The 19,789-nt window shown below is 39.1% G+C and overlaps 1 protein-coding gene across 1 annotated transcript in view; it reads right to left on the bottom strand.

Annotated features, from left to right (window-relative positions):
* RYR3 (ryanodine receptor 3) overlaps positions 1-19,789 on the bottom strand; it is a 642,559-nt gene that overhangs the window by 498,496 nt on the left and 124,274 nt on the right. Inside the window, 1 exon segment of the mRNA XM_045013234.1 lies at positions 10,464-10,571. Coding sequence (XP_044869169.1) covers positions 10,464-10,571 — 108 coding nt within the window.

Below are 19,789 nucleotides of genomic sequence, written 5' to 3'. Positions count from 1 at the left end.
AACATTAGGCCAGATCTGAATACCTTTACTCACATGAGCAGTCCCACTGTCTTCAATAGGACTATTCACTGTGGTGATTTCCTGAATTAGACCCACAATCATAGCATCTGTCATATTTTAATAAATCACCACTAATAATACAGAATATATTCCAACAAATCACAAATCATATTTCTACATGAGATCTACTATCTTTACTGTTCTACACAAAACTGTTGAAGTCATCGTTACAACATCAATTGTGTATCAAGTTTTGTTTGAAAATTAAGACACTATGAGCAGAAAAGTAATGGGGTTATATTAAAATCAAATATTAGACCTACAGATTTTATCTATTAGATGCTTAGGCACATACTACCATATTTCAAAAGGATAATGCATAGCCATGAGCACACCAAGTCTGGTTTGTTTTAAGCCAGCTCTGCCATCACAATACTATACACTTCACTATTTATATAGCAGAGAAGAAGCACAGTTTATGAAAAAATAAAAATATAGATTTGTTACATTCAATAGAATCATTGGTGGGGGCGAGGGCGGATTTAGAACATGTTAGTGTTACTTGACTCCATCACTTCATCTGGATAAAAACTGCAAATGGAATAAATTCAGCTTTCTAATCCACCCTGTGAAACTGGTTTGAATCCTTCTCACTGTAACTGATGCAGTAAGTTTGGCCACATTCACCTCAAGTGACCATCACTCACAAGCATTGCACAAATGATCCATGTCTTCAATTCATAACCAAATAGAGCAAACAGGTTACATTTTCAAAGACTGGCTAAACTCTTCAAACAACCCTTTTCATGAATACTAAAATCATGAAAAAATAAAACTCAAATAAGACATGCTAAACGGAGGCAAAAATCTATATAAAATAGATTTTTGAATTTCAATATTTCTGGTGACAATGGATTTTGGTAGCTAATTGCAACCTCAAAATGCTTGAAAACAAAATGCTTTTTCTATTCAGACATTTAAAATCATAGGCCATAGGCTACTGCAGGCTCTTGAATACAGTTATGTATGTTAATGCAGTATTTCAAAGTATATTTTAATCAATCACCTTACAGTTAATAAGTTACTTTTCTTGAAGGCAAAGGCTATCATTACAATCAACTACTGCTTCTGTATATCCACTAAAACACAAGAAAAATTCAAGTGTTTATAGAATATTAGGGTGGAAAGCAGTGGTTATTCTTGTTGCAAAACAATACCCAGACTTCATAGCAAGCATATTTAGAATTTTAAAAAAGACTAAATAATTCATCCTTAAAAGACAATTCCACAGAAACAGAAGTTCTATTTTCAGAAAAATAGGTGGTAGAGAACAAGAGGGAGAAATATTAGTAAGTAGATTAAATGTTATATGTTCTTTCACTTGAAAATGCCTTTACTCATGAGATCGCAAAATGTAAAAAGCTAGCTTGACTTTAAAGTTTTGGGATTTTTCTTAAACAGTGTGATGAATTAGCATTCTTCACTATCATATTTCCAAAGATGCAGTGCCATAGATTTGGCATGTAGGGCCTGATTCTGCCACTCTTGCTTATTTGAGGGACACCATGCTTCGAACGTTATCCAATTGATTTAATGGGGCTATAGGTAATGTAGTGTACTATTTATTTTAAATAAGGTGCAGAACTGAACCCGCAGAAAGTAGGTAATTTTTTCACTAGCTTTTTCATTCTTATTATGCACTCCACAGTTATATGTAACTGCAAAACTGTAACTGCATAATAGCATTTTAAGCTGTATTAGGACTTCTAAGTAACTTGGGTTAAGAGACGCTGCATGCTTCCCTTAGATTTTAATACAATAGTTTGAAAGTTTGATGATTAATTTCTGAACCCTCACATCAAAGATCTTCAGAAATTTCTAAGATTTCAGAGGTCCTCTATTTAAAATTTTAAAATTATTATTTTAAGGGACAAATAATTCAGCTTGGCTGAGCCCAATATTTTAACTGACTGATTGATCGTTAGCTTGGAGGTGTGTGGGCCCCATCTAAAACCACAAGAAACAATAGGCAGAAAGAATGAAACTGTTCTGATCACTTACAAGTGAAAGGTCTTATTTATTAAAAGTACAACTGAAGTCAGATACATGCAAACTATATGTATATTAAATGAAGAAAGGAAGAACATACCCATTCGGAGAGGTCACTAGGCTAGCAAAGTGAAAAACAAAATAATAAATGAAAATTTAGTTTCGCATATGATTTTGTTGTGGATGTGTTCAAATGTTTTGTTTATATTTTTAAATACAATATAAACATATTGCTGACCTAAAGGTTGGATCTACCATTGTCAGGCATTTTTAAATTGACCCAAATAAACAGTGATATAACATTCAACATTCATTCTCTACTGACACAGTACTGATACCATCAGCAAACTGGCTAGTAAGCTGAATGCTATAGTATAAAATGAGCTGCAAGAAGCTGTAAATCACTGCAATGGTATTGCAGTAGTGTTACATCATAACATTTATAAGGATGTATTCAGCCAAAGAAAATGGTCAGGAAAAAAATTAGCTACCCTTGCTTTTACCATTAAAAAAAAGAGAGAGAGAGAGACAGACAGACAGACAATGGAACAGATTAGTAAACATATTTTACTACTTTTGTTTTATCAGCTTGAACAAAAACTGATTCTTTCCTGCTCTTATTGTGTCACACATACTTTCTCACAAAGACAGTAATTAATTTGATTGTGTTCATGAATGCTATAGCAAAACCGGTGTGATAATCAATTGGCCCAGGTCTTGCTTGTTCTGACACTAGTTTTAAATATAAACCTCTGAGTACTAATCAAAAACTGTATTTTAAATTTACATTATTTTTGTTGTTGCAAACATACCTGCCCACACACATGCACACAATAAATACTACATTGTATAAGACCTATAGTTAGAGTACACACAATGTTCCTGATCCCAACCCTCAAAAGCAAGGAAAGGTTAAATCATCTAACAGTGCACACCTTCTACATCTCCATCCAGAGAGAGACATCTCACAGCTAGTTCAACCACCATAAATCATAGACAATGTACTACAACCTTACATCTGCCTAAGGAGAAATGTCAGCCTTCTTACAACTCCTCCATACTCATCACCACAAACAGACGAGTCTGCCCCATCCCTCCACCCATTCTGCAGAATTCCAGAATATCATACTCATTCAAGTCTTGGAAAGGGCCTTATGGAAGGCTGACATCCTTACTGCAACAGAGATAAGATGATGGTGCATTGTTTGTGTTGGTCATTGGTGATAAGGTGATGTTGGCTAATGGTAAGGTGTCAGTCCATGGCTGGAAGAGTAAAGGATATGTACTGTTAGATGGCTTAACTTTTCATTTTCTTGCCTTTGAGGTTGCTGTCCTAATGTGATGTGTGCAGGAACCTTAACCAATATAAAATATGTATGAATTACCCAGGGTCTTCAGCTTGAGAAAGGATTTCCAACCAAGAGTTTCTTGCGCACAGAACAGCATATCCTTAAATGTGCCCAGTAGACATAGGGACTATACTCCTGAGTCAGCTGGTCACTTTCATGAAAACCCTTTGGCAAGAGCCACAGATAACAAATGAATACATAATTTTGCATTACTAGCCAGTGAATACAACATTTGGTTAATATTTTACAGATTTTCTCTATAACCATAAAGGCTAGAAACCTTTTTTTTAAAGCAATACTTAGCTTTTGGAGTATCCATTTGATGTTATAAAAATTGGCAGTAAACAATGTGACAGAAAAAGAAACAGTTATGATGAATATCAATAAATGAAAACTTAGTACAATAATAGTTTTTAAAAGTTGAACTACTCTGCAGATGTTGAAAAAAATTACTACAAGTGACTCAATTTTCCAATCTCTAAACTCAGTAATTAATTTTTTATTGGAGCCCAAAAAATCATAAGGCTCAAAAAGTAAACGTTTGTAAAGGGCTGATTTCTAATTCATTGTAAGTGAAACTGCTTTAACATATTTACTTGAAAAATCAATCTTGACTCTCAAGGATAGTTTACACCAGCTAAGGGATCTATCATAGCTCCACTAATTTCAATGGACCTATGTCAATTTGTTCTAGCTAAAAATCTGCCCCACAGATTGTGTATTATCATTTAGGGAAGAATACACTATAGTCTTCATACAAAACACAGTGAATGAATCACTGCTTTAAGTAGAAAGCTGAACCCCAACTTAATTATGGGGCTCCGATGATTAGATAGAGAGACATGAATATACACACAAAATGTCTTGTACATATATACACAAATCCTAATTCAGATACATTTGCATAAAAATATCTCCAGACACATACATTTGGATCTCCTTTTTAACATAATAAAATCCTTCCCATTATAGGTTTGATGCATAAAGAGGTCTGTCCACTTTCCACAGCTTGATAACTCCACCAGTACATTGAAATGAAGCCTACAAAATCTCAGCAAATAAGTATATTTCCTCCTCAAATTTTTACAAAATCAATCCAGTCAGCTGCCTTTATAGAATCTTTGTAAAAAAACTTTTAGGCTATAACATTCGTTTTATTTAAAAGATGTTTCTCTTTGCAGGTAAAAAAAATAGGGATGGTCAGAAAACAATTCCATTTCAAATAACATTTCCAAGGTTGTTTTTGTTTTGGATTGGAAAGAAAATGAGATTTTTGAAACTGAGTGAGTGAGAGAGAGAGAGAGAGAAAGAGAGACACTGTCTGTAGTTTCAAAAAGAACAGGAGTACTTGTGGCACCTTAAAGACTAACAAATTTATTTTAGCATGAGCTTTCGTGAGCTGCAGCTCACTTCTTCAGATGCATAGAATGGAACACACAGACAGGGGATATTTATACATACAGAGAACATGAAAAGGTGGAAGTATGCATACCAACAGGCAGAGTCTAATCAATTGAGATGAGCTATCGTCAGCAGGAGGAAAAAACCTGAAACCTGTCTGTAGTTTGGTAGCTAGGATCCTGGCTTGGGAGACCCAGGTTCAGATCCGTACCTGATTTGGAATATTCTGGGGTGAAAAACTCTGCTTTGAGTCTACACTACTGTAAATGATTAAACTAACTGAAAACAATTAAAGTTACTGTTTTTCTTCCTCTGAGCAATGCACAGTTGAATTTGTGGTACTAAAGCAGCTTGTTTTTACAGGTGGAGAGATATCGAAAATAGTCCCAATATAAAAAGTTAAAATCTCTAAAACCCTTCTAAAATAGTATTTCTGTCAAATATGTGACACAGGTACAATACATATTGGCTTATTGTGGTGCAAATACTTTATTGGCACTCCTTTTGGTTGACTTGAATAACATAGTCACATCTTCATGAGTAACGAATCCAGCCATCCCAGACTTATTCTGATGAGCCACAACACTTCATACCACATAATCATATATATTCTATATGTATGTGTATATATACATAATTTAGGTCTTCACACACACACACACACACACACACACACGTCCATCATATACACGTATGAACTGCAGTATTTTGCGCTAACAGTATGAAAAATAATGTGCTTACATATATTACTGATTCTGCAAGCCCTCTGTATATGTATGTCCCAGTAAAGTTACTGTGAGTTCCACACATAAAGGATGCAAGAATAGGCTTGTAGAGTGGATACTGACTTTTTAAATTATTATTAATATGTCCTGACTGTTGACCAAGACATTGGGATTATGGATTGTATTTAAAAAAAAAAATTTTTTTATAAAAGAACAGGAATATTTTTAGCACCTGCAAAGAGAACCAATTGGTAAGAAAGTGAATTTGAGGGTCTAAAAGTTTGTTCAAATTACAGGAATGCAAAAATTTACCAGTTTTAAATTTTTGTTTGCGTCTTTGTGACCCCCAAAATACCCTTTATTCCCCCAAAATAAAACTTTGTTGAAAAGGACTTAATACTAAAAGCACTCTGGACATTACATCAAAATTCAACTGAAGTCAATTGGAGGTCAAAGTGAAACTCACCATCATGCTAAGGGCCAGCACTAAGTTAAGTACCTGTAAGTTGCACCAAAGTGGTGGAACACAGGCCTTGTGCTGACCCTCTGCAAAGGAGCAAGTTTCAGAAGCATCTGCAGAAACTGAATAACTTTTTAAAACATGTTAATATTTTCTTTGAAACTATATAAAATTTTAATTGTTTGGGGAATATTTTAACTGTACCCATTTGCTCTGGAATGAAAATCTCACGCAAGGTCTATACTCAAAAATAAATCTTTATAAATGAAATAATATTTTTGGCTATTTCTTCCACATCTCTGATGCTTCTGATCTATTTTGGGTGTCGGTGTTCTTTTTTTTTCCCTTTGCATTGCTTGCAAATGAAAAAATGCTTGTTATCTAAAACAAAAACGTTTATTTTGTTAATGTGCAATGATGTTAATGTGGCATTTTTGGCAACTGTTTTAAATTTCCAACCAACCCAATTATTATTTTTGAACCATGGCTATGGTACTTTAATGTGAACATTTTAATATATGCAAATCTGCTGAAACATTGCAGTGACTTCATAGATAGGAAACTTAATAAAATGACCTAAAAATGTATTTAAGATCTGGTCCTACACACACACTGAAAGAAAGAGGAAGACTCCCATTGAGTTAGTGAGCACTGGGATGGGTCCTTATGCAACAAACTACAGTGGTTCTGTTACTCACACAGTGCTTGGAAACATTTATCCTATTTGAAAAGAGAATATGGCCTCTTGACTATAGATTGGAAACTTCAGTACACAATTACATTATAGCTAATCATAGCTAGAGTTACACATTCATTTTATTGGGAGAAATACGAATCATTGTAACATAATCAATACTTACGTAGTACTTTGATGCATCCACTTTACAAGTGGATCAAATCTAAATCTGTTTTCAAATGGTCAGTTGTTGCAGGACAATGACTGCACCACAACTAAATGTGGGGCAGAATTTGTGTGGGCTTACCCAAAGGAGGACAGCTGTGCTTTGTGGTTGGGGAAAGGGGAAGGGGGAGGGGGAGAGGAAGAAGGTAAGAAACTGCTGCAAAAGGTGCTCGATGGTCAACTTTGCAGCAATGACTCACCCCCCAGTGCCCCCAGGAATGTACATAAAGGCAGGAAACCTGGGTGGGGCAAATCTCTATGTGAAAGCAGTGAGGAAGCCAGCAGCCACCCTCCCTCCCCTAGTAGCCAGCAAGTGGAGGCGAATGGCAGGCTGAGTTTGGACCTGCTGTGGGCATTACACTGGTTGACCCTTTTAAAGGGGGGCTGGGAAGGAATTTTTCTCCACACCACCATAATTGGCTTCAGTGGAGTGTGTTTTTTTCGCCTTCCTCGCAGCGGGGGTGAGGATGGACCTTTTCTGGTAAACAGAAAAGGTGGTAGGCCATATGTCGCAACTTATTTTGTAATATTGGGTGGATGTTCAATGCCGGTACTCCATAGGGAGGGCAGCCAGTGACCAGATAAATGGCTGGTACAGAACTTAAAAGGAGGTACTGGATAAAGAAACAGAACGGGGGAGGGGGTTCAGGGACTCCCATGACCGGTACAGCAGGGAGCCACCTCTCCCACCATTCTCATAGCCCTCCTTAAGCCTCTTACGAGGCTGGTGGATGGTAAGGTTCAAGCCATGGGTTGGCTGGAGGACCTGGATGGAAACAAAGGGGGGCTGGTGAAAGCCCCGAAGAACTGATTTGAATAAGCATGGATTTGCCTGCACTGTACACTTTATCTGCCGGGTAGACATGTATATAATAAATTTGCGGCCTGATTAAAATCCATAACAAATTAACAAGTCTCCTGTCCTTCTTGTGGTATACCCAGACAATAAACAGACCACAGTATAAAAGCCAATTTATAATTCAAAAGAGAAAATTACATTTCTAATTTTTTATTCTTAGCTATTACCATCTTTAGTATAAAAATACACATTTTTGAAAAAGTGTACATTCAAATTTCCAAATAAACTGTGAAAACATTCAAAGGAACAATTATCCTCTATTGTGTCAAACACTCAATTGCTCTACCTCCCAAAGGAGCCATTACAGTTACCCTCCCCCATCAACCTCCTTTATTTTCCAGGATTATCCCAAGAAAAAGAAGAAGCACTACAAGTACATTTAAACTGTATTAAGTCTATAAAAGCATGAAAAACTGAGTCAGAGGAGGTTTTCGTTTTGAAGTAAATTTGGAATAATTCAGCATTTGTACAAACAGGATATTACCCCAAATTAATTTTTTAATTCCCATATACATATGCCCATATTGTGTTAATCTGAAAAACATATAGTTTTCTCCCTCACAGGTCCACTTTTCCTTCTGCCTGATTTGGCAGTGAAATCAAAATTATATGTGTAAGCCCCAGCGCTATGAGGCTTTCAGAAAATAGGAGTCTTCAGGTTCCCCCACAACAGAAAAGGGGAAAATTGAATGGTCATCTAGCTACACGCAGGTTAATTTGATACATGTAGTTGCCATGTAGTTATGCAAAGTGTAACAGAGCGGTATCATTTTGAGTTTCTTGGTTGGCTTAGATGGGGCATTGAGCCCAAAGCAATTAAATTGAATGTAGAGATTCAGTCTTCCTTTGCTCTGTGCTCCCAGTCCAGTGAGAGAGGTTGAAAGCTAGATTGAGAAACTGATTCAAGCATCCCATCACAGCAGACATCAGCAGCCTGGTGATGATCTGGGGGGGCAGCAGGGCCTATAGTCTACATCAGCAAAGCAAAGCAGTCTATAGCCAACCTCAGTGGCCCAAAGTAGTCCACAGCAAATAATGCTCAGTACAAGCCAAGAGGAGCCCATTTGCCTGTTTGACTACTACCAGGGCTGAACTGGAGTTGACAGTGAGGCTTAGATAAGAGTTTTGTGGCTCCCAGTATGGCAGCCCATCATACAGACTCTGCTGCAACACAGGCACATTTTAGAGTTTCTATTTAACTCCATAGTATTAATTAATTAAATATTTGTCCTTTCTCCCAATACATTCAGAAGAATGAATGTTACCAGGTAGCCACGATTCTATGTGATTGATGAAAGTAAGGGTGATCAGGAATTTTAGTTTTAAGTTCCTAGAACCCATAAGTGTGACTAAAAATTCTAGGTGGAGACTAGAGCCAAACATTTATTTATTTTAAAAAGGACCCTAAGCTGTAACCTTAATATCATATTATATGGAACTTGACCCTTTAGGGTTTTTAATACCTTGACAATGATTATACGTGTTTAGTATTAGGAATGGTTCAGAGCTGCGAAGGTGGGATTTGGATCTGAACTTTCCCAACAGCAAGTTCAGACGCAGGGCTTAGGTTTGTTCCTTGGTAAAGAAAGGAGCCAGCAGTAAAGTTCAGATCAGCATACACATCACCAAATTCAGAGTAATTGGGATATGGGCTTCAGTTTCACACCAGTTTTTACTCACACTATCACTTCTATTGCCTAAGAAAGGATTATGATGCCACAAATTCAGTATTATCACTTCACTTCCATATCACAAAAGGAGAAAAAGATAGACTGTGAAAGAGCAAACCACAGTTTTTAAACTCAAATAGCTTTTTCAGTAGTAAATAGAGCAAGAGAATACATTTCTAAAGTACATTTATTAGTCTGACATCTGGAAGTTCCTTCAGTATGAAAATCCTCTTTAGCTCATTCTTGTGCCCTGGTATTATAGTGGTCTAACATTCCACCAGTGATGCAACATGTAAGCACAACAGAACTTGCAGCTTTTATTTTTCAAATCTCTTTCATATCTGCATTTACACCAGACTATCAACATTATTAAATATAATTTTGTGGTTTAATACATTTAGAGATGCAGAAACACATAAAAATAATCTGTAATGAAACATTTCCACAGGAGAATTCATGCTCTCTCACCATAACTACAACAAACTCACTGAGAAACAACTCTTTAGTTATAGACATAAAACTACAAAAAGTATATTAACGTTTGATGTCACTTTACTTGGTTGATAGATGAATTTAAGAAGCTAACAGTTAACTTTAAAGATTATACACTCTTATTCTGATTTGTGACTGCTGATAGGTTTACAGTGCTACCATGCTGATGACCTAAATTTCAAAGCAACCTTATGAAAACTCATACTCCTTTGGCTGGCAGAAGCTAGGCTCATCCCAATGGTGCACTTTTGCATTGTTCAGCAGCCAATTCTGAACTAGCAGTACAGAAACTGGCCTTTGTAGAGCATGGTTCTATTTTCTTTCATCTACTAAGTACATTAAATGCACCTAGCTTCTCAGTATGAAAACCTGTCTGCATCATAAGGGTGATGGATCAATGGCAACACTAAATAAAAGGAATACTTAAGTTCCTGCTACTCCATTCTGAGGCACCCTCTGTTCTAAAGGTCCTTAATTGGGATAAAAAAAATGAGAAACAGTTTAAAGTTGGATGCCTGGTATCCTTTTTGATGCCAAAATAAAAATAATTTACTTACCCCTTCACTGGCATTTTCCCCTGTGTTGGCCAGCATTTCCTGTAGGGCTCTGACAGAGAGAGACTGCTCCAGCACAAAATTACAGATGCAAAGATCTGGAGGCACATACTGCGAAAGCAAGAACAAGACAAAGGACAAGAATGACATAGCTGGTGAGTTCAAACAAATGTAAAGCACGTATGTGCATACATACACACAAAATAAAAACCATCCATTTTAAGGTGAACGTATGTTTGTTTTCTAAGAACACAAGTTTTTGTATAAAAAATTTTATTCCCTCCTTCAAAAGATTTTCTCGCTGCAATTAATTGTTCTTTTTTATTTAGAGCACTGTGCTACTGTTAAAATAAGGGGTCATCAGGCCCAAAAGCAGAAGAGAGTCTCTGCAGGATACTTTTTCTCAGTTATTAAAATATTTAGTCATGACAAATAAATAGAAAACTAAAAGGAAAAATCTGCAATCATAATTTGCTATTCCAGCCCTTAAATGTACTTCACATTATAAGAAAAACCTTAACTGTAGCATCAAAAGGTCTGTAGTTATTGAATTATAATTCTTACATTCAATACAAAAGAGTGGAAATATTTTCAATCCACTAATTCTACAACAGGAAAGAGCAGTTATTTACTCTACAGTAACAGTAGATCTTCAATATGCGTTTTCCACATGTGTACCAACAATGGAAAACATGTCCCATAAACTCATTATAGGAATGTTTTGGTCAGCAGTGTCCATGGGGGCCATACCTGTGCTCTGAATGTCTTCACACATGCCCATCCAAGGGCATATAGAGTGGAGGCAGATCATGAAATACATACGAACAACACATCTCAAAGAACCACAATTACTGTAAGGTAAGTAACTGTTATTTCTTCAAGTGATTGCCCAGATATATTACATTCTTGGTGACTCTCAAACAGTGACCTGGTGTGTTGGAAGCAGGTAAGACGGTTCTGCCAAAATGGGTATAAGATCTAAATGCCTCCACCAGGGAATAGTGTCTTATAAAAGATGTACAGATCCCCAGGTAGTATCCCTACAAGTTGCAGAGTCAGCCACACCTCTCAAAGAAGCCACAGTTTTCCATTCATCCCAACCACCACGTTCTGGGTATCTGTAATTTCTGCATGATGTCTGAGTGGGACTGAATAAAGATCCAGTGGATAACACACCACCCCCATAAAAACGGGGGGGGGGGGGAGAAAGAGAACACACAAGCAAGTCTCTATCCAGAACAGCTTAAAAACCTGCACAGACTAGCAACAAAACAGGCAGAGGCGTGAAAACACAGACTGTCCAGAGAGAACTGCTATGGTGAGTCCAGGCTGCAACAGGGAATGTGGCTAGAAAAGTAAGGGACACTGAAACTTAAGCTAGGGCCCACAGCAATACCAAAATGATCTTAACCCTCACTCTAGTGACAGCCAAGAACAAAGTATTCCAAAATCAATACATAAAGACACAACAGACTCTCCTCTGGACAATTTTTGAGTAGGCACCCACTGTAGAAGCCATACACATGGGGAGGAAAAATATCTAGAATGTCTAGAAACAATACCCAACCAGATAAGCACAAGTATAAAGGGATCCAGAGATGGCTATGCTAACATTGAGTAAAGAACAAGAATACAACAGAGGATGAAAGAATGCCACGGTGTGGCAAACCACCTCACTGTAAACAGCTTTATCCAGGAAAGTACAACACAATACATACAGGAAGTGTCTAAGAAGGTGACATTATGCTGCAGTCTGCCAGTCTACATGCACAGGGGCAGCTGTCTTTCAAATGAAGACCCAAAAGACTTTGTAACCACCATGAATAACCATAATCCCCTTGGGAAATTATAAAAAATACTTCAAAACAAACACAGGTATTGATGTAACAGGTCATTCCAGAATCATTTTATAGAAAGTTGAGGTGTTGGTGCTTTCATGACTCAAAAATGAATTGAAAGGCCCTGGAAAGTCCTCATTAGATGTGAAAGGAAAATGCTAGCCACTCTAAAACTCTGAGAAGACTACATCCCAAGATGTCTATGCTGTAGATAGCCTATGCACTGCTCTACTTGATTTTCCAGCAATCACAGCCATAAACATGGTTATAAGGATAGAACCAGTCATCACGAACCTAGAACCTGAGATCCCAAAGAGGTCCCAAAAGCGTTCCAAGGACTGCAGAAATCAGAGGAAGAATACCACATTAAACTTACACCAAATGCTCCAATATCACCTAGGAGAATCTCCCTTCCTTTACCACGCAGAATGAAAGCAGAGGTCAACCTCATTGAGCAGAGGGGTGTCACTTCCAGAATAGACACTCCAACTGAATATTATGCAGGCATGGTTGTGATCCCAAAACTAAATGACAAGATTTGGATGGGTGTAGGCCTTACCAAGCTCAATGAGAATGTCTGTAGAGAGCAAAACATACTCCCATATATTGGGCACACCATTTGACAAGCAAAAGTTTCAAAATTGGATGCCCCATCTGGGTTTTGGCAGATACAACTTGTTGCAGAAGCTGTACTACAATGACCTTCATTGCATTTTTTGGAAGGTTTTGTTTCAATAGAGTACTATGTGGCATATCTTCTGCTCTGGAACACTTCCAGATAAAATTGTCATAATTCCTGGAGGGTCTGGAAGAGGCTCTCTGCCAAATGGATGATATCCTTGTCTACAGATCATCTCATACCCAACACAACCTACGTCTCTTGAAGGATGCGAGACAGCAGGCCTAACACTTAGGGCACGTATACACTACCTGCCGGATCGGCGGGTAGTGATCGATCCCCGATCACTCTGCCGTCAACTCCGGAACACCACCGCGGCGAGAGGCAGAAGCGGAGTCGACAGGGGAGCGGCAGCGGTTGACTCGCAGCCGTCCTCATGGCCAGGTAAATCGACCTAAGATATGCCAACTTCAGCTACGCTATTCGCGTAGCTGAAGTTGCGTATCTTAGGTCGAACACCCTTCTCCCCGTCCCCCCCCGCAGTGTAGACCTAGCCTTAATGACAGATGTAAATTCTCAAAAACAGAATCAACTGTTTGTCTAAGCTAGATCAAATGGAGCAGGGGTCAAACCAGATTCAGAGTAAGTACAAGTGATTACCCAGATGAAGGCGCCTCAGTGCATCAGTGAAATATGTCAATTCATGGACATAGTAACATACCTAGGAAAATTCCTACCTACCTGGCACAGTAGTCAAAGCCACTACAAGAGCTCATTAGTCCACAGAATTCCTGGAACTAAACAGAATCAGGTATTCAGAAAAATGTAGCAAGATATGAGCATTCCTCCACAGCTGATACGTGCCCAGTGCCCTAATCTCAAACAAACCACAGCAAGAGTGTGAACAGGAGGAGCAGTTTCTGGAAGATTTCACATATGAAGTACATATTGATTTCCTCATCACAGAAAAACATCTGCAAGAAGCAGATGAATTCCTTAGTCAAGGCATGAATCACTGCAAACACTACAAAGAAGGCTGCACAAAATAGACAGAAACTTCTAGGAAATCATACTGGGTGGTTTCCAGGGATCTTGTTATAAAGCAAGGTTTATTGTGAAGAGGTCCAGATTAGGTATCCCTAATGTAACAGGAAATCCCAGACAGACTGCATGAGGGACACCAATGCATTATAAAATGCAGGAAGGGAGCTAAACAGAGAGACAGCTTGGTGGCCTGGGCTGAGCAAACAACTACAGCAGAGAGTTGAGAAATGTGAAATTTGTGCTTGCGTGAAACAAATCCACTGGAACCATTACTATCATCTGCTGTACCAGACAGGCCGTGACAGAAAGTCAGGACTGATCTTTTTTATCTGGATAATACCACCTGTCTTTTGATGACTGATTATGTCTCAAGATTCACTGAAGTTGTCAGGCCACTCAACATCACATCAAGTGCAGCTGTGCAGAGGATAAAATCCATGTTTTGCCTGTTTTAGGATTCTGGAGCAAGACATCTCTAACAATGGTACTCAGTTTTCGTCTGAGACTTACAAGAGGTTTGCAGATACCTACAGTTTCATTTGTGTCAGATCCAGCCCAATTCCATCAGAGTAATGGTAAAGCACAATATATAGTAAAGAAAATAAAACAGCTTCTTTCTAAATCCTCATATCCTTATCTTGCTCTGTTGCCTTCCCAGTCAACACCTCCAGCAAATGGATGCAGCCGGCAAAACTGTTGATGGGAAGGCAGTTGAAGTCCACTATCACAACCTTCCTTTCCCAGCTCGACTCTTGTTGGCCAGACTTCCCAAGATTACAGAAGAAAGATCAATAGAAACCTCATCAGAAGGTGGTCTTTGACAAGTGCCACAGAGTCAAATCCTTAGGAGTACTGAATCTAGGAGATCACATTTGCATGAAAGACTTTCAAGAAAAGGAGATGGCAACAGGAATCATCCATTGGAACCAATGTCACCTTGTGTCACCTGGGGGACCTCCAATCTACCCACATCACTACCATGAAATGGAACCTGCGAACAACACCCCGCCTACCCATATAGAAGCACATGTACCCTCTTGAGACTCTCCCTTCAAGGAGAGATGCAGCAATAAAAAGACAGCCTCCTGCATTTCCTGGAGGATTACATAAGATCTTGAGAATTCAAGGAAGTCAGAGGACTAGCAAGCGAACACCTTAAAAGGAACAGAGTAAGTCACAAAGTTCAGGCAGTCTACCCTGCTCTTCAGAGGGCTATTTGTTGTTTCATGTACAGTTACAGGATAAAGGTTACATTTCATGTACAGCTCCAGTATAAAGGTTTTATCACACTTCCCTTTTAGAAAGGGGGATGTGGTGTTAGTTGTGAATGGTTAGCATGGCCACTAAAAGTCACAGAGCAAGAAAAACAGGAAAGAAAAATCAGTCTTGCCTTCACTCCAGCCACAGCATGCTGAGTCTCTAATCTATGCAACAAGTACCTTAATCCTGCCCTTTTTCAGCTTCTAAAACCTACTGCAAAGCAGTCAAAATCTTCATGAGGAATCCAAAATTTTGGGGGGCATTGTACTGGTTCTTTGTGTTAAGTTCCTTATGCCCCCTCACACTTACATGGCATCCAGGGACAATCTCACCCCTCAAAATATAGTCTTACAAATATTTACCTTCATTAGTGTAAGGTGATGTACAATAACACGTGGTCATATAATTAAAGACTGTCTCATCATGCATATGCCAAAAGGGTGCTGAATTAAGATTACGCAGTCATTTTCTAAATTTTGAGTGCTTGACTTTGCAACCTGAATAATGTTCTTTTAACATTTTTTTGTGTAAAGTTGTAAATATAGATGTGATTACCACCAAATATACAAGCAAATACGCAGAAGCAGTCTGATGCATTTCTTTCACAGTAACATCACAAAATGGATACTTTTATCCTGATAAAGTAACTGAAAATCAATCGAAAGTGGGATGATGAAAACAAATCTTAAACCCAAACTAATGCATGTGTACAGCATGATGATAAAGGGAAACTGCAATCCTATTTCATTTTCTATTGGACAAGAAAAAGTATATACAGTGCATCCTTGACAGCAAAAGAGCTTATACACTAGAACAGAAGAGTTCACACAACAGACCCTAGTGCTGTTGACCTTCAGGTCATGCCGTAAAGTTTGAAGCCTCAATCCTGCAAACATGCACATGAGTAATTTTATGCAAATGAGTCATCACCATTTATCCTGCACCATCAGGTGCATAAAGCAGAAGTCAAACAGTGCCCATTATCCCTATTCAGGATTGATTTTCCAGATCTTTTATATGCAGATGTAATAATGAGGCTTCAGCTATGGAGCATGCCTCTAAGTCAGCCTCTCCATCTCTTGCCCTACAGTCTCCAGCTAAATGGTTTTTTTTTATTATGCACATGATGAAATTCAGTTGGATTAATAATTTTTTTTGAATTTGTATATCTGTAAGTGTGCCAGAGCATATTTCAAACCAAAACGGAAAAAACACTGAAATAAAGATAAGTAATAGATTCAAAAGCTTTAGTAGTGAAATGCAGTATTTTCTATTCCTTTTTGCATATAAACTGTTCTGTTTATTATTATTGAATTAGTTTTTAAGCTCCTTGGACAGAGAAGTTGTCAGTCACTGTGAAAACTTACAGCATTTATCAGCAGCAATGTTGGGAAATTTCAGGTGGTACCTCTGAACTTGAAAATACATGCCATTTTATTTTAAAGAATATTTAAAAGAGGTGGTGGGAAAGCAATTTATAAGAAGCATACTGTGGTAACAAACTGGATAGACTACACTGACCGAGTCTCAATATGTCAAAGAAAATTACAAAGTGGAGAGGAATCTCTCCCCCAAACCCATATGAATTGCTTGGGGTTCCATATATAAATTCAGAAATATACCTTATATATGAGGTCCTAGTTAAAGGCTAATCTAGCAAGAGAAAATTTCCATGCAAAACCAAGCTAGACCGTATGGCAGGTTTGATGCAGGAAACCTATACACTAATAGATGTGCAAAGTAATTTAAAATACACAGGGAACAGAGCTACCTAGAGGGAGTTATATTTTCTCCGAGACTTGAATATTAAGTTTTAACAGTATTTTCAATCAGACCTTCCAAGCAATGCAAATAGTTATCATCTCCAACATTCTGCACACTGGATACACCTTGTTTTTCTGAATGAGGTGTTAAGATAACATTGAACTGGAACTGTTCAAAACAGCTTTGGAGACTGAAGTCTTAGAAGAATTTTATTTATTTTCTTACCCAAATCACTATATTTTAATTTGTGATCAGTGTTTTGAAGCCAATCTGCAACACATCATGGCAGGATGCAGTGAACCAGTGAGCCAGAGCTGATATGAGAGATAGTATGATTAACTTGATATGAGCCATACAGTAGCTAGAGTAATTGGGGGTGGTGGGAGGAGAGTGGCAGTAGTTAGAGGAGGAAAAAAGATTAAATAAATAATAGTAGAAAAGGAACCAGATTTGGTGCATTTAGAAGTACTTAACATTTTTTTTATTCTTAGAACTCAAAATACTTTACAAACATTGTGCAGGTGAACACATTTGTAACCACCAAGTAATGGCCATCTCTAAAGAAGAATACAGATTCCACCAGTCCCGGGCCCAAGCACACAACAGCTTTAATAGGACATAGGACAAAACCACCAGAACAACTTTCAAAGGAACCCATACTTGAGTCAGAGGTGCAAGACACATTTCTTCAGTCTCATCAACACTGTGGTAAGTTTTGCATGCTGCACCAAGAGTGACATTGATGGAAATAAAACCTCACAAGGGAGGTTAATTTGAATAAGCTTTAGGAAAGTTTTCCCTTAATGAAAGTGTCCCAGCCACCCAGTCAAGACTGCACTGATCGCAAAGAAGGAGAGATGGGACTGAGACAAAGTTCACATCTGGATCTGAGTTTAACAAAGTTGAAACATGTTCATACCCAGGGCTTGTTTGTTTTAGGGTTGGCCTACTATGATTTTGTAGCCAATCATAAAGTTCAGAGCTGGATCTCAGCTTCCACCAGTTTAGGTGGCATTTGGATCTCCATTTGTAATAAGTGGTGTGGCAAGGCACCTCCTTGTCCTGCTGGATTTAGCACTTTCCCCTCTGGCAGCGGGGCAGGGGGTGGGGGAGGTCAGCCCCACTCTGGACAGTGTTTGTCTTCCCCCTCTGTATTTTCAAAGTAGAACGGAGGGTAGGCACAATAAGTGCTGCTCCAGCAAACAAAAAGAAACCAATTTATAAACACAAAAAGGGGGGAATAAACTTTCCCTGCCCCCTCGCTGTGGGGGAGGGGTGGAAGTGTTGTCCTGTTGTAGGCCTCGGGATGTCAGTCCTTCCCCTAAACAGACACTCAGCTTTGGTTGTTTCCCCTGTAGAGAAGAGAGCAGCCTCTCACCCTGGAGAAGCCTATCTCCCTGCTGCCACTAGCCTTACAGCAGCTTGTGTCTCCTCCCCATCTCTCACCAGAGCAGGGGCGGCTCCAGACCCCAGCATGCCAAGCGCGTGCTTGGGGCGGCATGCCGTGGGGGGCGCTCTGCCGGTCGCCGGGAGGGCGGCAGGCGGCTCCGGTGGACCTCCCGCAGGCGTCCCTGCGGAGGTTCCGCTGGTCCTGCGGCTCCGGTGGACCTCCCGCAGGCGTGCCGGTTCCGCTGGTCCCGCGTGGCTTCAGGGTCCACCGGAGCCGCGGGACCAGTGACCGGCAGAGCGCCCCCCGCGGCATGATGCCCTGATTGGGGCGGCGAAATGTCTAGAGCTGCCCCTGCACCAGAGGATGGATATTTAAAGGTCTCAGGCAACCCTTAATTGGAGTCAGGTATGTCTAACTGACCTGAGGTAACCCCTTTTCAGCCTATAGGAAAAAGGACCTTTATCATTCTAGGACTAACATACCTGTGTTCCACCACTCTATTGCAGTTCCCTTCCGGTTCCCTGCTTTTCACCCTTTGACCTGCACATCCGTCCCTGTTTTTAGCTTTGTTGTTCCTCGTATCTATTTGAGTCCCAGGCTCAGTAGCTCCTCCCCATAGGCTGGAGGAGGGGCCATTAGCTGTGGATAGGCTCACTCCTGCCCATTTCCCGGAACCGGACAGGACCACTCTATTGCAGCTGCCCAGCCTGCCTTTGTCAAGTGCCCATCTCTACATCTTCAACAAAGAAATAAACAGTTACTTGTGATGCATATAATAGTTTCATGAAAAAGTGGTCCAAGGGAAAACAAACTGCTAAGGATAACAAAAATAGCATCTATTACTGTTTTGCGAGCATGGAGCTAGACAGTGAGGATTGCTGAGGTACAACAAATGCGTCGTGTCTGCTTCTAAATGCACTATGGGCCATTTTTCAGGCTAGGAACAAACTACTGGACAGCATGGAAATGGTAGAGTTTTGCATATAAAGTATATGCCATAGACAAATAATGCGCAGAAAGACTACAATATGTGTTACTGGTATTCCTAATATGAGTAGCAGCAGCATACTAGCAGAGATGCAAAAGGAATATTAATAGCTTGAGGAGAGGATAACTACAAAGATGCTGTAATATTTCATGGTCACGTTTCTATGTTATAAACATTTATGAACAACAGTTTCATTTATAAAATTTGGAAGTTTTATTAGTTTTGCATTTATCATCATAATTGTTTAATTTAATTTGTGTGAACAAATGTCTGAACCAAGCCCAGACTGAAGCTGGATGTGGCCTGGGACAATCAAAGTCATGAGGCCAGGAGGTGCAGCTGGAAAAATAGCTAGGGACTGAGGCCTGGTCTACACTACGCATTTAAACCGGTTTAAGGAGCGTAAAACCGATTTAACGCTACACC

The sequence above is a fragment of the Mauremys mutica genome, chromosome 4, assembly GCF_020497125.1.
Source record: "Mauremys mutica isolate MM-2020 ecotype Southern chromosome 4, ASM2049712v1, whole genome shotgun sequence".
Lineage (NCBI taxonomy): Eukaryota > Metazoa > Chordata > Testudines > Geoemydidae > Mauremys > Mauremys mutica.
This window is presented reverse-complemented; position numbering and strand designations above follow the sequence as displayed.